This window comes from Molothrus ater, chromosome 12 (genome assembly GCF_012460135.2).
Source record: "Molothrus ater isolate BHLD 08-10-18 breed brown headed cowbird chromosome 12, BPBGC_Mater_1.1, whole genome shotgun sequence".
NCBI lineage: Eukaryota > Metazoa > Chordata > Aves > Passeriformes > Icteridae > Molothrus > Molothrus ater.
Window position 1 is genome coordinate 12,068,747 of NC_050489.2, and position 15,652 is coordinate 12,084,398.

The window sequence follows — 15,652 nt, forward strand, 5'->3', positions numbered from 1 at the left end:
TTCACACATGAAACCGCTCAGCCTGAAACATCCCCAAGTTCACTTTCTAGAACTGCTTTCCACCATCTCATGCTAAACAGGGAATAAAACAGCAGTGGGTGATAGGTACAGATTTCACACATGGCAGAGCCTGTTTGCAGTTTGTGATGGGCATGGGACTGCAGAACCATGATCATGCCGACTAAGCCACAAAGGTGTTAAACGAGTAGGGAGAGTGTTTGCATCTAACTCACGATTGATGTGGCTGAGGTTCTCCATTCCAGCCCTGCCTCACCTTGCCAAGGAAGCAGAAAGCCACAAGTTCCATACGGGTTTTATAAGAGGAAAAAAGAGAATGTTTCAACAGCCTGCAAAGCTGTGACCGGCTGGACTGTGGCAGACTGTGTGTAGTAAATGGACTACATAGCTACCAAATTTTCCTCCAAGGCACAATGAGAATGTTAATTACCATTGTGCAATCCGATTTTTGGTAGACTTCACCAAGATGAACATTGGAAACAGGTTAGTGTAAACACTTCCATTAAAAAAAAAAAAAATCCTTCCCTCCAGTTCCACCTGATTGTGCTGAAACTTAATTTGGGAGATTTTGATGATGAAATGGTATCTGACATGAGATAGGTCTGACTAGAGAGAAACACCTTCTTATCTTGATGTGATATCCTTCCCCTTTTTAATTTTCAGTACAAAAAGGCACACTGGCTCTATCTTGACTTAAATGTAGCATTTTGGGTTGCACAGATAAGTGAGTGACCCGTTAGGTCAATTAAATGCAAACACAAATGCAATTTCAAGTTCAATACTTTGTTTCCTCTGGCAACAGAAAGAGAACACTAAGCATGTAAACAGTTACATCATGTTGCCTAAAATGTGTTGCACTAGGAGAGAAGCAGGCATCATACAGATTTCTTGCTTACTAGAACATGCAAAACGACGAAAACAAAACAAAAAAACCCCACAAAACCACAAAAAAACCACCACAACCCCCCAAAAAACAGAGATGTCACAAAGTACAAATGCTCATCTAAATCTAGGAGAAAAGTGTGTAAAGATATTTCTCAAAGCCTGATGCTCTGTGAAAATACAATAAAGAAAAGCATAAGTAACTTTCAAAAGGCAATGCACATTGTAAGCATCTCTTTTATTGTAATATAAAGAAGCATACATCATTCAGTTCTTTAAAGTACAAGTCAAATTGTACACTAACAAAAAAAGATCAATTCAGACATCCATGAACATGTCAACAACAGAATTCATTACATTTTGCTCTGCTGGTATTGCACTTGGAATGATTTAGAAGTAAGGCACAGTAAAAACAAAGTCATTTAGTGCTTCTACAGCAGATGTCCTTTTTTAAACACATGCTACATGACGTAAAAGTACTTCTAGCTTATGTATATACACACAAGGGAAAAAGAAAAAAGCATGCACTAGAGAATTCAGATTTCAACATATCTTGCTGTTTCATAATATACAAATAAAGTAGTTTAAAGATGTAAACAAATTGCATGCACATAAACTAGAGCAAAATCTTTAATACAGTATCTGAAAGCTATTATGCTTAAATAAAAAAATATAACTTATTAGTACTCAGGTTTATGTGCCATTTTTGTCCTGTAGAGATTAAAAATATGGGGTTAGGGGCAGGGTGGGAAGAGTGGATTTTTCTGGTTTTGCTCTTGGTTTTATTTTTTGCTTTACACATTGGCAGCAGTACACTGGTAAGGTCAAATATGGCTTTTGCAAAACAATGTCTAATGAAAACATGAAAAAGCACAATTGGTTCAGGATCCAGCATCCTGATATTTTCCAGTCAAGAACAAAACAAAACAAAAATCAATATGATCTACGCTTTGAACTGGGTAAGCCATGCATTCCAAAAGACCTTTCTAAAGACATTTAAACTCTACAAGAACGAGACACTTTGTCAAGTGTAAACTCTTAAAAACTAAACACAGAAGAATCTGAATGACTCAAACATCATTTTCCACTTCAAATGCTACTGAGTAACTTTCGCCCGCGGCTGCAGTAGCTGAAGTGATACTGGACTGTCTTCAGAATTAACTGCATGCCAGGAGCAGCTTTGCTTCTTTTTACACAGGTACCTTAGAAATTAAGTAAGTTAACTGCACAATTTTTGGTTTCACTTTATCTTTGGCATAGGAGATGCCATTTTTCAAATTAAAAAGGACATGCACCATGCTGCATTCCAACAGGTTATGCTGAAAAGGCACATTTGTGGCTGCCTGGGTGGCAAGGGAAGACTTCTTATTTTGCAGAAGGCAGGGTGTTGAGTGCAGCATCCTTTCCTCATCCTCCAGAGTGTTCAGTTAGACCAGGTACAGTTGCACACAGCGGCTGCCCAGGAGCTGTCCATTTCTCTCAGCCACTGCTTGCTTAGCTAGATCCAGGCTTGGAAAAGTCACCAACGCCTCGCCACTGGGCTGCCCACTAAAGTTGTAAAGCATGAGGATGGAATCTGCTTGGAGCTGCAATGGTACAAGAAGAAAAAATAAAATAAAAAAAAACCTATTAAGACCAGCAACAACACCTGGAAATTTAGTTTTTAATGCTGGTGCATTTATTCGTGCATATGGCTCACTCCACTCCTGTGTCCATGGTGAAAACATTCTGGAAGTTAAGAATGGGAAGGAGAAGGAATCAAAGATTAAAAGAAATTTTAGCTTGGCAAACAGCAGCAGCTCTTACTCTGCTGGAGTGCTGAATATAGCGATGTAGACATAATTCTGTGCAAAAATTTTTCTAGAGAAGCAATTGAGATAAAAGGAGAGAGTTAGATGTTAATAGGAGGTAAATGGAGCAACAAATCCAGGCACTAATAATTCTTGTACTATGGGGACTACTGGCCAAGTGACAAAGGCTTTTAAGGCATGTCAATACTCACACCACAAAATTAAAAAAAAAACCCAACACACATGCCAAAAATAAAAGAGCTGTATGAGTTCTGTGTTGGGAGAATGAGCTGAACTCAACACAGGTATACAGTGCAAGGAAGATTTTCCAGAACAATTAAGTAAAATTTGGTGCAAAACTGAATTAAATAAATATTTATTGTAATTTTAACAAGGCTAAGGAAAAGCAGGTTAGCAGACAAGATTATTTAGTCATTGGAGTTGATTTCTACTTTTGAGGCATTTGCCCTCATAAAGTCTTAAAAGGCAGTTCCAAATTGCTGAGTTCAAAGTAGACTACAGTCAGCCCTATTGTACCCCATTCATTTTCAGTAAGATGCAGGAAATTCTTCCAAGCTAAGTTTGAACTCCAGGTTACTGGACAGAAATGAATCTCAGTGAAGTTTCACAATGAGAGACTGAAGGATCAAAAGCTCAGCATACAAGGTTAGTTTTTTTGAAAAACAGTGTCAGACAAAGCAATGCTGGAAAACCAACCAGTTTTATGAATATTAATTCAAGTTATGTTCATGTGACATATGTTCTCTTGAGTTTATAAAAGATTAAAATATTTAAGTGTTTCATTACTGTAGAACTTGTGTGTGTCTGGTATACTACAAGAAACAGCAGACGTCTCAGTTATTACCAATAGCATTTCATTCATGTATCATATCATGTATCACCTTTACATTCAAACATATGAAAATAAATCAAGTGCATGCCAGAGCTTCACTCACCCAAACACTGAGCAGGCAGTAAAACTATTCTTAAAATATAAGCAACAGCACACTTTAAAAACCAAAACCATGCATAAGGCAGTTAGTACAAACTTTCTATCATTTCTTCTCAGAGAACTAAAGTTAGTCAAGAAATAGCATGCAGAAAGAAATCAAAAAACAGATAAAATACATAATCTCTAAAGCCCACTAATGGTTTGGAACCAATCTTGTTTTATTTCAGAGTAACCCTCTCTCAAAGAGAAAGCTGTACAGAACTTGGGTTGAGCTGCAAATCTGAACTAAAAGATGGTCTAAACCAGCTCTTTGCTATTAATCCATATGGGATCAACCATTTACCATCAGTCCAGAATAAAACTTTAATATTTCAGCTCAGACTCAGCTGAAAACACACATGGAACACAGTTATAGCTCTGAGCACAGAGGAGAGCTTTAAAAACATAGTTTAAATAGCATTATTGGTGTAATACCAATGTAGAGATCTAGAAACTCATGTTATGAGAGCTGCATAGAAAGTTAGCAGAGACGTCTACACATTCTGCAAGCAATTTAATTTAAAGAGCTAAATGGACCCCTTCAGTTTCATTTTAAGACACACTGGGTTTAAGTTCTTATTTATAGATAATTCTAGAGAAACAGATTTTCTGTATGCAAATCCGTGTTTTAAAATTAGATTCAGATTCACACAAATATTTTTCATGGATTTTTTTTTTTTACTCTCTAACAGTGGTACCTGTACAATACTACTTTGCACCACTTAGAATTCAGACTGAGCTACTCCATGAATTAGCCAAAGACTGTTTCCACGTCATACTTAGTAGAAACCAGCTGCTGATCTGGTTTTCCAGTTAATCACCAGACCATGAGTCCATCTGCTCCCTACAGATCCAACACGAGAAAACAACTAATTTGAAAACAACTGAGTGATGATTGTTAGTGAAAGTACATTTGTCTGTGAAAGTAATTCTCTCAAGGCACAGTATGTGACTGCCATTTTTAAACTGAGAGGTTGTTCTGTTTTTTTCTTAAGGAAAAAGAAAATGTACTAACTAATCAGTAGCCTTTTGAATGGAATACAGTAGTAGTGTGGCATCTTGTAGTTCACATAGGCCATAACAAAATTTCTCTGAGAACTATGTGTAAGGGCCAAAAAATGCAGGCAAATTTACTGTTGGCAAACCTAGTTAGATGCATTAGAAAGTCACTATACCCAAAAAACCTCTTCTGGAAAAACGAATGTAATAGTTCACATTGCATTAGGGAGATCAAGAAGGAGACATATTAATCTCTAGCCAGTTATATGGTACAGAAAAGACACAGCCAGAGGTCTGGGGGTTTTCACACACACATTTGTATGTGCTTTCTAGCAATACCAGGGAGAAAAAATAATCTTCTATGACTTTACTAAGAGAAAAATACTGGACTGAAAGGTTCACATGAGATACAAGCATTAACAAACCCTTCTGGAAGTTGAACACACCATCTGAGCAGAACCAGGCAATCACTACCTCCACCACTGCTGCCCCAGCAGCTACAGATCACAGCCAGCCCATTTCCTTGGGTTAGTCGATTTTTGAAGCAGGAAGACTAAAACCAGGATCCCAATGCAAGCTTCTAAGGGGGAAAGCCACAAGCAAAGATCTCTGTAGCACCAAGCCCTTCTTTCCCTTCCCATTCACCTCTGGAGAGCCAGGCTCTGGCAGTCACATCTTACCTTCTTCAGAAGTTACAAAGTTACAAACAGACCCACTCTTTCGGTGCTTGTAACACACTCCTGGCTTGATCGCTCAGCTGAATTAGGCCATTGTAGTCATCAGGTGCATACTACAGTACAAGTGTGACATGGGACAATCAGCAAGAGAAGGAACAGTCTGGCACAGCAAGCCACACAGACCATCATTTGCAACCACAATTAAGACCATCAGCTGTAATAACTGGCAGGAGACACTGAATTGGACAGAAACTACTTTTATGTAAGATAAAACATACATTAATTGCATTACTGGTTGTAGAAATAAAGTAAATGTTTGTGGGCAATGTTCTAAACTGTGTATTTGAACTGCTCCTTATCAAGGAAGGGAAATAGCTCAGACCATGAAGCGCTCCTTTTTTCCTTCTACTCATGAGATGGCAGCACCAGGTAACCAAACTCCTACATTTTCATAAGCACAATCACAAACCCAGTAATGGCTCTCACTGGGACAGATGAGCATCTTCCAGCCTGCACACTGAGGTGAGGGATCAGAATAATTGTATGGATCTCATTCAGATCTTTTATGCACTCATGGAAATGAAGTGCAGCTTCTCTAGGGAAGAGTGAAAAACACTTAAGCTGCAGATAATACTTGTACTCCATAGACTACACCGATGTAATGAAAGAAAATCAATGCCCCAGCATGAATGCATTCACAAGGTAAAATAGCATTTATGCTAGTGTAGTGTATTTCTACATTGGAAAATGAAATAAACTGCACAGTGTAACTGCATCATGACAGATTTGTAGAAGTAATATATTAAAATAAAAATAATGACTGCACAGAACAGTCACACTATCAAATTAGAACAAAACCCTCTTATATGAATCAGATCTAAGAATTCTTTGAGATGCTGAATATGAACAGTAATCACTCATACTACTGGCCTGGTACAAATAAATATAGTCAGGAAATACATCAATATGAAATATTGTTCTTAGCACATAATCCTTCCAAATCACATATCCTGGGAAGGGACTGAGCATTCTTACACATGCTGCGAAGATTACTTGAGTGGTTCCTGTAATCCAGAAGACAATAGTGTTTAGCATAACCTGAGTTGTAGAATATCTTTTCAGTGGCAAGAAGAGTTTCCTGTCTCCCCCCTAACAGACTAATGCTTTAGATGATTGCCAAATGCACACAATGTAAATGCACTGTGCTGCCTTTCCTTTGATATTTCTATGATGCAAAAAGTCTCCTGCCAGCTTAGGGAGAAAAGGGGCATATTTGGGCATACAGAACACATATCCATCCAAAGGGAAGTTGAAAAGAAAAACACCAACCATCTTGTACACACCTTTCACAGAAAGCAATAACCAATAGCCCAGAGAGCACAAAAGAAAAGAACCCCCCAGAATTTTACTACTGAATTCTAAACCCATTCCATTAAGTAAAAGACAAATATAAGAAGTATTTTCTAGATAGTCTCTGCCAGGGCAACCAGACCGTGCAAATATTAGATTTATGAGTTCCCAGACCTGCCCTTGAAACAAATCTACAAAATGTAAGTTTACTCTTTGGAAGGAATGTCTCAAGATAGTACATACTTTAGATTATCAGTAGATGTACAGTAGGCAAAGCTCTACAGTCTTACTCTTGTAAGGGACAGCATTTCAGAAGTTACACTTGAAATGGAATAAACAATGTAGAAAATATGAAAGTTATAAAAATATCCTGTAAAGAGTTGTCAGAGCTTAGGCAAAGACCTAAAGAAAGCGAGAAAGAAAGAAGAAAAATAAATTCATCAAAAGACCCAGAAATAGAAGTAGCATCTAATCACAAGTATAGGTGAGAGACTGCAGTCAATTAAAACAGAAGCTGTAGGACAGTAAATTCTTCAAATAAAGTGAAAACTACCCTAACTTGCCTGAGTAGGCACATGATTGTGAATCTTTCTGATTCTGTCTGCATTTCAGAACCCATAAGAACAAAACAAGAGCATCCAACCACACAGGACCAAACCAAGGGTAAACTGGTTAATAAAGATGTAATACACTAAACATCCTCCTTGAATTTTCTTTTTCTTCAGCCTATTTTATTTCTTTGTACTTCTCTTGCTGAGAGAAATATGGGACTGTCTTCCCCTCACAGACTGTGCACGGATTTAACCAGGTCACTAACCAGTCATTGATTTCCATTTCATTTTTGCAGTTCCTACATTGAATATTCAAAGCTCAGTCTAAAAACAGCACAAAAACAGCAATCTAGAGAAAATAACCCACTGCTAAAAAAAAAAAAAAAACAAAAAAACAAAAAAAACAAACCCGGCATTGAAACTGGAAAGTATATTTAGACACACTCCAACTGGGAAAAAACAGGAGCAAATGATAGAAAAGGAAAACATCATGGGCAAAATGGCCACCTCAGGAAGGCAGCTGCAATTCTTGCTCAAACTGCCCATAAACTTTGTCACAGAATAGTTCCCAAAGAGAACTCTCAGACTCTGGAAAAAAGTCTAGCTAGACTCAGCCTGGAAAATAGAATCAGGTTTGATGGTAGGTAACTGCAACCTTGAGCACAAGAGTCAGGAGAAATACCCTACAATGGCTTTGCCCCTAGAAGCACATCGATTTTACCATAAGACTGCCAAAACAGACACCCACAAATACCTGAATTCTGTGTGGAAGAAGATACCACCTGAACCTTCTGTGCATCAGAGACTGAAACAGGTAATGCCTGTTCCAAAAATACAGAGGGTGCCACTTCAGTCACTTGCTTCAAGCGTGGGAGGCAACAGACAGAAACTGTAACCTCTAATTTACTGGTCCCAGTCTCACAATGCTTTCTCCACATTTCCAGGTGGGAGATAAATTTAGGAATAAAGCAAAACAAGCAGTGTGCTCTATTCTGAGAGTGTGGGGGTGAGCATGGAATAGTGTCTGTATTGCCAGATGACTTCCAACCCCAGTAAGTGGGAATTAATTCTTCCTCTACCACTTCCCCTTTCCCTTCCCTAGACAGAGGGTGCCATGCCTAGGACTGGCACACAGATGATGGGGTATCCCCCTCTCAGACTGCAGAGAATCAGATTTCAAAAGGATCTTAAAGGAAATAGAGAATACTTCTTTGTTTAAGCACACATTTCAGAGAAAGAAACTCCTAATCCCTAAAAAGTCAGCAACAATGAAGTCTGTTGTCCTGATAGAGCAGAGAAATGTTGTTAGTGCCCTTGGAATTTAGCCATCCATCCACTTCCCTTCACTTCCTTATTACTGTTTTAACCACAACTCACCCTCCTCCCCTCCACCAGCAAGCCTTAAATTCTGTGTCTCTGAAGAACACTATTTATTTATTTTATGCTTTTCTTATGTAGAAACACATACACAAAGAAGTTCTTACATTTCCATCCCAGCCTTTTTCAGCAAATTCAGGGGGCTTTTAAAAAGTTCAGATGGTGACCATGGCCCCTAAATCTTAGTCATCTTCTAGTTTGTTATTGTTGGGTTTTTTGTTTTTTTTTTTGGTTTGGTTTTTTACTGCTATTCTTACACACAAGTTACCTAAATAGCAAATCTGCTTTCTAAGAACTAATCCACAGGGTCTTTTCCAGGCAGGCATGAGTTCACTTCACATTCATGCCAACCTCCAAGAAACTGGGCAAGTACTACTAAAAGGAGGCTGAATCCTGGCCAAGACAACAGCTGTGAAATGGTTTTTGGTCAGCTAAGACCACAGGCACAGCTAAACTGCATCTGCTTTTACATTAACCTAATAGCTCTTGTCACGATACCAACCCTGCCACTATTTGCATTCTCAGAAAAAAATTTTTTGTAAAACTGCACACCAACAAAAACCCACACAAACACACAGAAAACCCAAATCAAACAAACAACCAAACCAAGCCAAACAACAACAACAAAAAAGACAACTGAAAGAGAACCCTACCCCAAAAGAGTCTCCAGTATTTGGAGACTAAAATATTTTGCATTGATTCCTTTAGTGGCTAAATAGTAAAACCCATTAAGTATTTAGACACTAAATAAAGAGAAATAAAAATACTTCAGTAAAAAACTTCACATAGATTCATCACAACTGCTACCCCTGTTCAATCATTATTTATTGGAGTTCTCTCACTGCTTCAGACCATCGCTCTGCACAGCTGCAGAAGTAACACTGAGGAGTTTTGCTGGATGTTATTACTACATTTGCACCACTTCTTCCCCAGACTTCACCCCATGATATAAAATATGAGTTACTTTTCTGAATTCCAGAAGAGTCTCCTCACAATCCCATCCATGGATCCCTCGCTTCAACATAAAGCCCAGAGACCAGGATCTGCTGAGCAGCTGGTGAATGGCACGGTGAGGGTTTTGTTGTTGTTTTGGTTATTTCAGGGGTTTGTTGTTTCCTCAATGTGTTTTTTTTTTGGCTTGGATTTTGTGGTTTATTTTAGCTATCCCTTAGCTATGTATCCAGCACATAATTGAACTCAAATCAATGGCCCTACTGCTTTACACTACAACTAAAAAGCAGTTTAATGTGAATTACTGAATGAGAGAGTACTAGTATTAGCTCTTTTGAGGATTACAGTATACTACAATATTTTACAGAAAGGTGATGGGGATAATTGCCATGTCCCTGATTTACTATTAAAATTCTTCCCAAGTTTTTCAATTGCCTAACCCAAGTTACAATAAATACATGCAAGCTGGAAGGAATTTTCAGCAAAAAAAAACCCAAGAAAACAGAACTACAGAAAGAAATTGAGCTGCTGAAACACTAAACAAGAGGCTAATAGTAATAAAATTACATGAAAATTTAAATGCTGATCTGCAGACTTTTAAATTATTTGTTTTTAGAAGCATGTACTGATGTTGAGACCAGCTTGTTGAAGCCCATGATATCTCTTAAGAGGCAGGTCTGGTATGAAAAGTTCTTTCACTTAAGTAGCAACATGTGCACACATGCAATATACAGAGCCCATGAAGCCTGAAGGAAAAATTCAGAGGAGAATAAAGCAAGAGCTAAAACTTAAGCCCTGTTCCTTCCAGACAAGGACACACAAAGACAAAAATCACCCTTCCATTTCAGCATCTCCGATCTGGTTCCCAGGATACCAACACTGAAGACCATTGAATAGCAACATCAATTAGCTGTACACAGATTAAAACCATGCCCAAACCACTGATTATTATTAAGGGCTCACTTTATGAACAAGCAGAAGCATCGTGCAATAAATCCTTGGGCAGCAGCAGAAAAATGAGAAAACAACGTGAAAAAGGGGAGGAAAAAAGAAAAAAAAAAAGATTAGTTGTTGCTCCAGAGATGTAATATTGTCCCATTACAGTAAGTCACCATCTCTTTTTCCCCTGAAGGAATGAATGAGTATAAAATTAGCATTACCACATGCGGGATTCCAAGAATAATTCAAAAGAATTCCTGGTTCCTTGATAAGATTTTGAAACTGATCTCATTTGGACAACATCTTCTAAAGAAGTCAAAGAGGTGACCAATTTAATAACAGTAACTGGTGATCACAGGAGGTTGCAGCAACAGAATATAGGTTTCACCTTGTGGCAAAATTTCTGTTCCTATAACCATTTAATTGTGCAATACAAACACCAGGAACTGGTCTCCAAATGCAGAAATGAGAAGAGCAAACTGAGCACGAGACACAAAGTTCAGGTTCACTAAACTGAAGATTTAACAAAAGGCAGAGGTGGTCACTGACCTGTTTCATGCAGGGACAGGTTCAGGCCACATTTTTCAAAGGTACAGTTACACTTCTAGCTGAATTTCAATTTAGCAAATAAGCTTCCATACTTAAGGTTTTAATACATCCACCATCTATCCACCAAAACCCCCAGGCAGTAGAAAACAACTAAAAGGCAAAATATTGATGGCTAAACAATAGGATGAATGTTTATTGCTTCTCTGGGTATCATGAAAGCCACAAATAACTGAACTTGGTTTGAACTCTGGAAATATCTGTGGAACAAAAAGACCTAAAATACAATATGCAGTTTCTTTTTACTGTTTGTCAAAATTCACCACACTTTTTATGTGATAGTCTTTATCCACTGAAAAATTGAGTATGCAGAACTGCTTTCAAAACATAAATGTAACGTTCAAAGAGAAGACACAACAGGTAGAGCATTGCATCTTCCAAATACTCAAAACTTGGAACATACACATTTAAGCATCTGTTCTCAGTCTACATTCATTTGCATACCAGATATCTGGCTCAACAAATTAAAGCTCATTGTCTTCTAAGAATATAAAGGTTAAAAAAAAAAGAAATAAAGAAAGAAAACATACCATGCCTGAATGTTTCCTATTACCTCTTGCAATATCACTGTTATCCCAGAATGTTGAAGGACAAACATGCAAATATTACTGCCTTTTGACACAAATCACTTGTTCACTTGCAGTGGTTTGAGAGCCATAAAGAGGATTTTAGGTCCGAGCTTCCGAGTAGTACCCAAAAGGGCAGAGTTGGAACTGTGTAAGTGCCGTTACTCACAGGGGTTAAATACTCACCAGAACATATTCAATTACCTTTCCTTTTAGCAAATATGCCATGACAAACCATGGATATAGACATACTGTATCCTCTGAGACAAAAGGCAGAAGACATCAAATAAGGGCTGCTGGAAAACAGTGTTTATAGCTGGTGCCTTTTTTTTGTTTTAAGACTTATCAAGAAGATAAATTTCTGTTTGATCACCTGAGAGCATTCCATCAGTCCATACAGACTGACCTTACCTATAGTATATTTGCTGTCAAAATGGACAGCATGGATAATACAGATTTTCTTTAGTTTGCAATGTAATACAGTTTTAATGAAAGATGCTCCTGCCTGTAACCAAAATTATTAGCAACTGAAACAATGTTTTACCAAGACATCTGTGTCTCCTTTTGCAAGTCACCACACCCAGCTCACAGCTCTCTGTATTAGAAATCAGCAAACTTTCAGTGTTGAAGGTCAAACACTGACCCTACCAAAAGGCTCCCACCACCGAGAGCCCAGGACTGAAAACTTCTGGCAGCCCCCACTTTCCCGTGGAAGCCCCACTCCCACTGCGGCTCTGAGCTCTTCAAACTCAAACCCCAAACCCAGACACTAAATGACTGCTTCCAGATCAGGATTTGTTTATTTAATAAGAAGGAAGGCAAATTTTGTGTTACTCTTCAGTCCGCCAGTTAAATATACAATACAAGCATCTTGCAGTTTCCAAAAGCTCTTGCTGGCTCAGTTTGGCCTCCACTGATCAAAACTCAGAGGTCCAAAGAGGTCTCAAGGAGAGGGCTGCATACTAACCTGGTACCCCTGGAAGAAACTGAGTATCTCCTTCATTCCTGTGTTATATGGCAAGCCCTGCATCCGGACCAAGGCTCCAGGCTGGGGTAGAAGGGGAGTGTGGGTGGCAGTGGCAGCAGCTGCCACAGCTCCTGGGGGAGCTGCAATGTACCCCACCGTGGTAGGAGATACTGGAGGGCTGAAAGAGAGAGAGGGAGCAAAATTGTTACAAAAACCAGTAACTGGTTCTACTAAGAACAGGCAAAGATGAAACCAAAAACTTAGATTTGAAAAATAATCCAAATACTACAGAAAAACAGAGAGTCCCGATGTGGATTGCTTTGTGGACTTTCTTAATTTCTCTTAGGCTCTCATGATCTATTTTTAGACAAGGGAGGGAAGGCAAAATGGCTAACATTTGTAGTTAAAGACATAAGGAGTGGCATTTGTTATTTCACAGGGGAGTAGGAAAAGTAGCTGCAGATGACTTGTTCTAAGATCGTTAATGAAAACACAAAGAAATAAAGGGGAGGGGTGTGCCATAATATGAAAAGGAGGAAAACACCCTAATCTGGCACTTCTGAGCCACAAAATAGTGAGTAATTAGTATCTCCATCTCTGGTCAGGGCCTATTTAGCAAATTGCCAGATACTCAAGCTAGCAAGTGTCACACAAGCCTAGGAGCTATCAGTGAACAAGCTATTTCCCCACAACCCCTGTACCAGACTTCAGTGACTCATGCTGATACCATCTGTGGAAGGGAAAAGGTGGAGATTTGCTTTCACATGTAAAAATGTTCTTTGGTCTCACTGATGTACAAAATCAAACCTAGTACACACCTATGATGAGTCTTTCAGCATGAAAACAGTATTGTAAGTAAAAGAACAAACTAAGAGGTGAGGGTAGAGGTGTGGATTGACACAGCTTCTTTCTCTTCTGGCCGAGAAATAGAACTGCCTTGGTGACATTGCCTCAGTGCCAAAAAACCCCTTTACATTATCATGAGATTCAAGCAGAACCTACAGAGATGAACGCCCTTACAAGGTCACAGAGAAACAGTTAAAATGGTTTCTGCCTCTGTTGCTGAACATTATGTTCCCAGAACTACCTACACTAGAAGTGCAAATTTAAAAGGTGTTCACAGGTGACCACAGAGTCACCTAGTGCACTGGGATGAAAGGTCAAGAGGAGCAGTGAAATCTCGGGGTTACCTGGGATAGTAAGCTGTGTAGTTCATGTAGAGCTGAGCAGCCTGGGCTGGGTAGTAGGTAACAGTTGGAGGAGCAGCTGCAGAGGCCTGGGGTGTCCTGGTGGATGGTAGGAGGGCTTGTGGCTGGTAAAGGGCTGCTGCCTCTGCTGGGATCACAGCTGCTGTTTGGAAAGCAGCATAAGCTGGTGGAGAAAGACCTAAAACCAAACGAGGACACAGCAACAAAAAGCAATCAGAATGGACAAGTCTCAGATGAGTAACTCCTCTGCTACGGCAATGTGATTAAAACCATCTGGGCATGATTGATAAACACTTGAGCAAAGACTGCTCTCTAGCCTCTCCTCTGGAGACCTTTGCTACATTGCCATGAATAACAACCAGGGTTCATTTGGAATGAGTAATTCCTGAGAGTTCACAACTCCTAGATCTGAGCAGCTTTGTCTATATGTAAATGGAAAGTAGGGAACTTCAGAGTTAATAAAAGAAAGCATAAAGCCATGTGCATAGAGAAAGCAGGCGTGCACACCAACACACCCTGGTGTTTTCTAACAGAAGTTGTACTCTGTGGGACAAAAGCACCATAATAGTGCTTGGGCATCCACATGGGTGCACACGTGGGCATCCATAACTACTAACCATGAGACTTCATCTATAAGCTTCCTGAGACTTCAAAAAGTATTTTTAGGATATAGCAAATGGAAGGGAGAAATTCCCACTAGATCACTAGTCTGATGGATTTTGATGAACAAATACCTAATTTGTACAGGAACAATACACTTGGCTTGGTGTGCAGTCAAATTGGTTTTATATACTATATTTGGCAGCTTTTTAATATTTTGCAAATACACATCAGTATCTGCTTTGTGATTTGGTAGTGAGACTAATTAGAACAATACAGTAAAATTCCATTATAGCTCCTCAATAAGGTTCACTGTAATCTTAAAATAAAAAAATTAAAAGCCATCCAACTTCACCACTCTATGGTTGGTTAGTATATCATCCCAGTGGGTGTTTTCCTTCAAAACTAAGCCCAAAGAGTACCTTCTGAATGCTCTGAGGCAAGATAGCAAGAGCACTCATTGGCAGCTGGAATATAGAACAACTCCCCATTTTAAAAATCCCTCTCATTCCAAGTAGGTTTCACTACAGGCAAGTCTACTGCAGAGCTCAGAAGAACAGTACACCCATAAAAAGCAAAGTGTGCAACAATTTCACTGGCAAGGCCTTGCTGCCCTCTACTCACCGCCGAAAATACAATAAAAATGCCTCTGATCAGTCCCATTATTGCCCAAAGGGAACAATTCCAATCTTAGCATGTACACAGATGGATGATTATTGATCATGGCAAAACCCGAGTCAAAAGGTGAAAGGCCACAAAGCTTCAGCACCTACCACATATCAGCCTTTAGCAGCAGAGAGCAGAAGAATTGGAGACTTACATGGTAACTTACATGGCGGTGGGGATAAGCCACTACGATTTAAAGTGCCACCCATTAAAACAAAGTTCATCTCCTCTCCAGAACACTGGAATACTTCCACATAACGGTCCTTCATCATTTTTTTGTGACATTTTTGAGCCACCATAAAGGCTTTGTCAGCAGATTTCATCTGGATAAAAGCATCACCTGACGGTCGTCCCTAGGGGAGGCGGGGAAGTAATCGTAAGTCAATCTGTTATGAAATCTCCCAGATCACAAGAAATGCAGAAAGGACTAAGATCAAACATCTACTGAAAGCCTGTATCCTTATTCCTTTTCTGCCACAAATGACTCACAACTCAACAATTCTATTTAGGAGCA

The 15,652-nt window shown here is 39.1% G+C and overlaps 1 protein-coding gene across 1 annotated transcript in view; it reads right to left on the bottom strand.

The window, feature by feature from the left end:
- Positions 1-1,149: 1,149 nt before the first annotated feature.
- The window catches only part of ESRP2 (epithelial splicing regulatory protein 2), a 44,078-nt gene continuing 29,575 nt past the window's right edge, over positions 1,150-15,652 (bottom strand). The window contains exons 14-17 of the mRNA XM_036390306.1: positions 15,293-15,491; positions 13,855-14,050; positions 12,665-12,842; positions 1,150-2,486 (exon numbers count right to left, since the gene is read on the bottom strand). Coding sequence (XP_036246199.1) covers positions 2,328-2,486; positions 12,665-12,842; positions 13,855-14,050; positions 15,293-15,491 — 732 coding nt within the window. The 3' untranslated portion in view covers positions 1,150-2,327. The remainder of the gene's footprint in view (positions 2,487-12,664; positions 12,843-13,854; positions 14,051-15,292; positions 15,492-15,652) is intronic.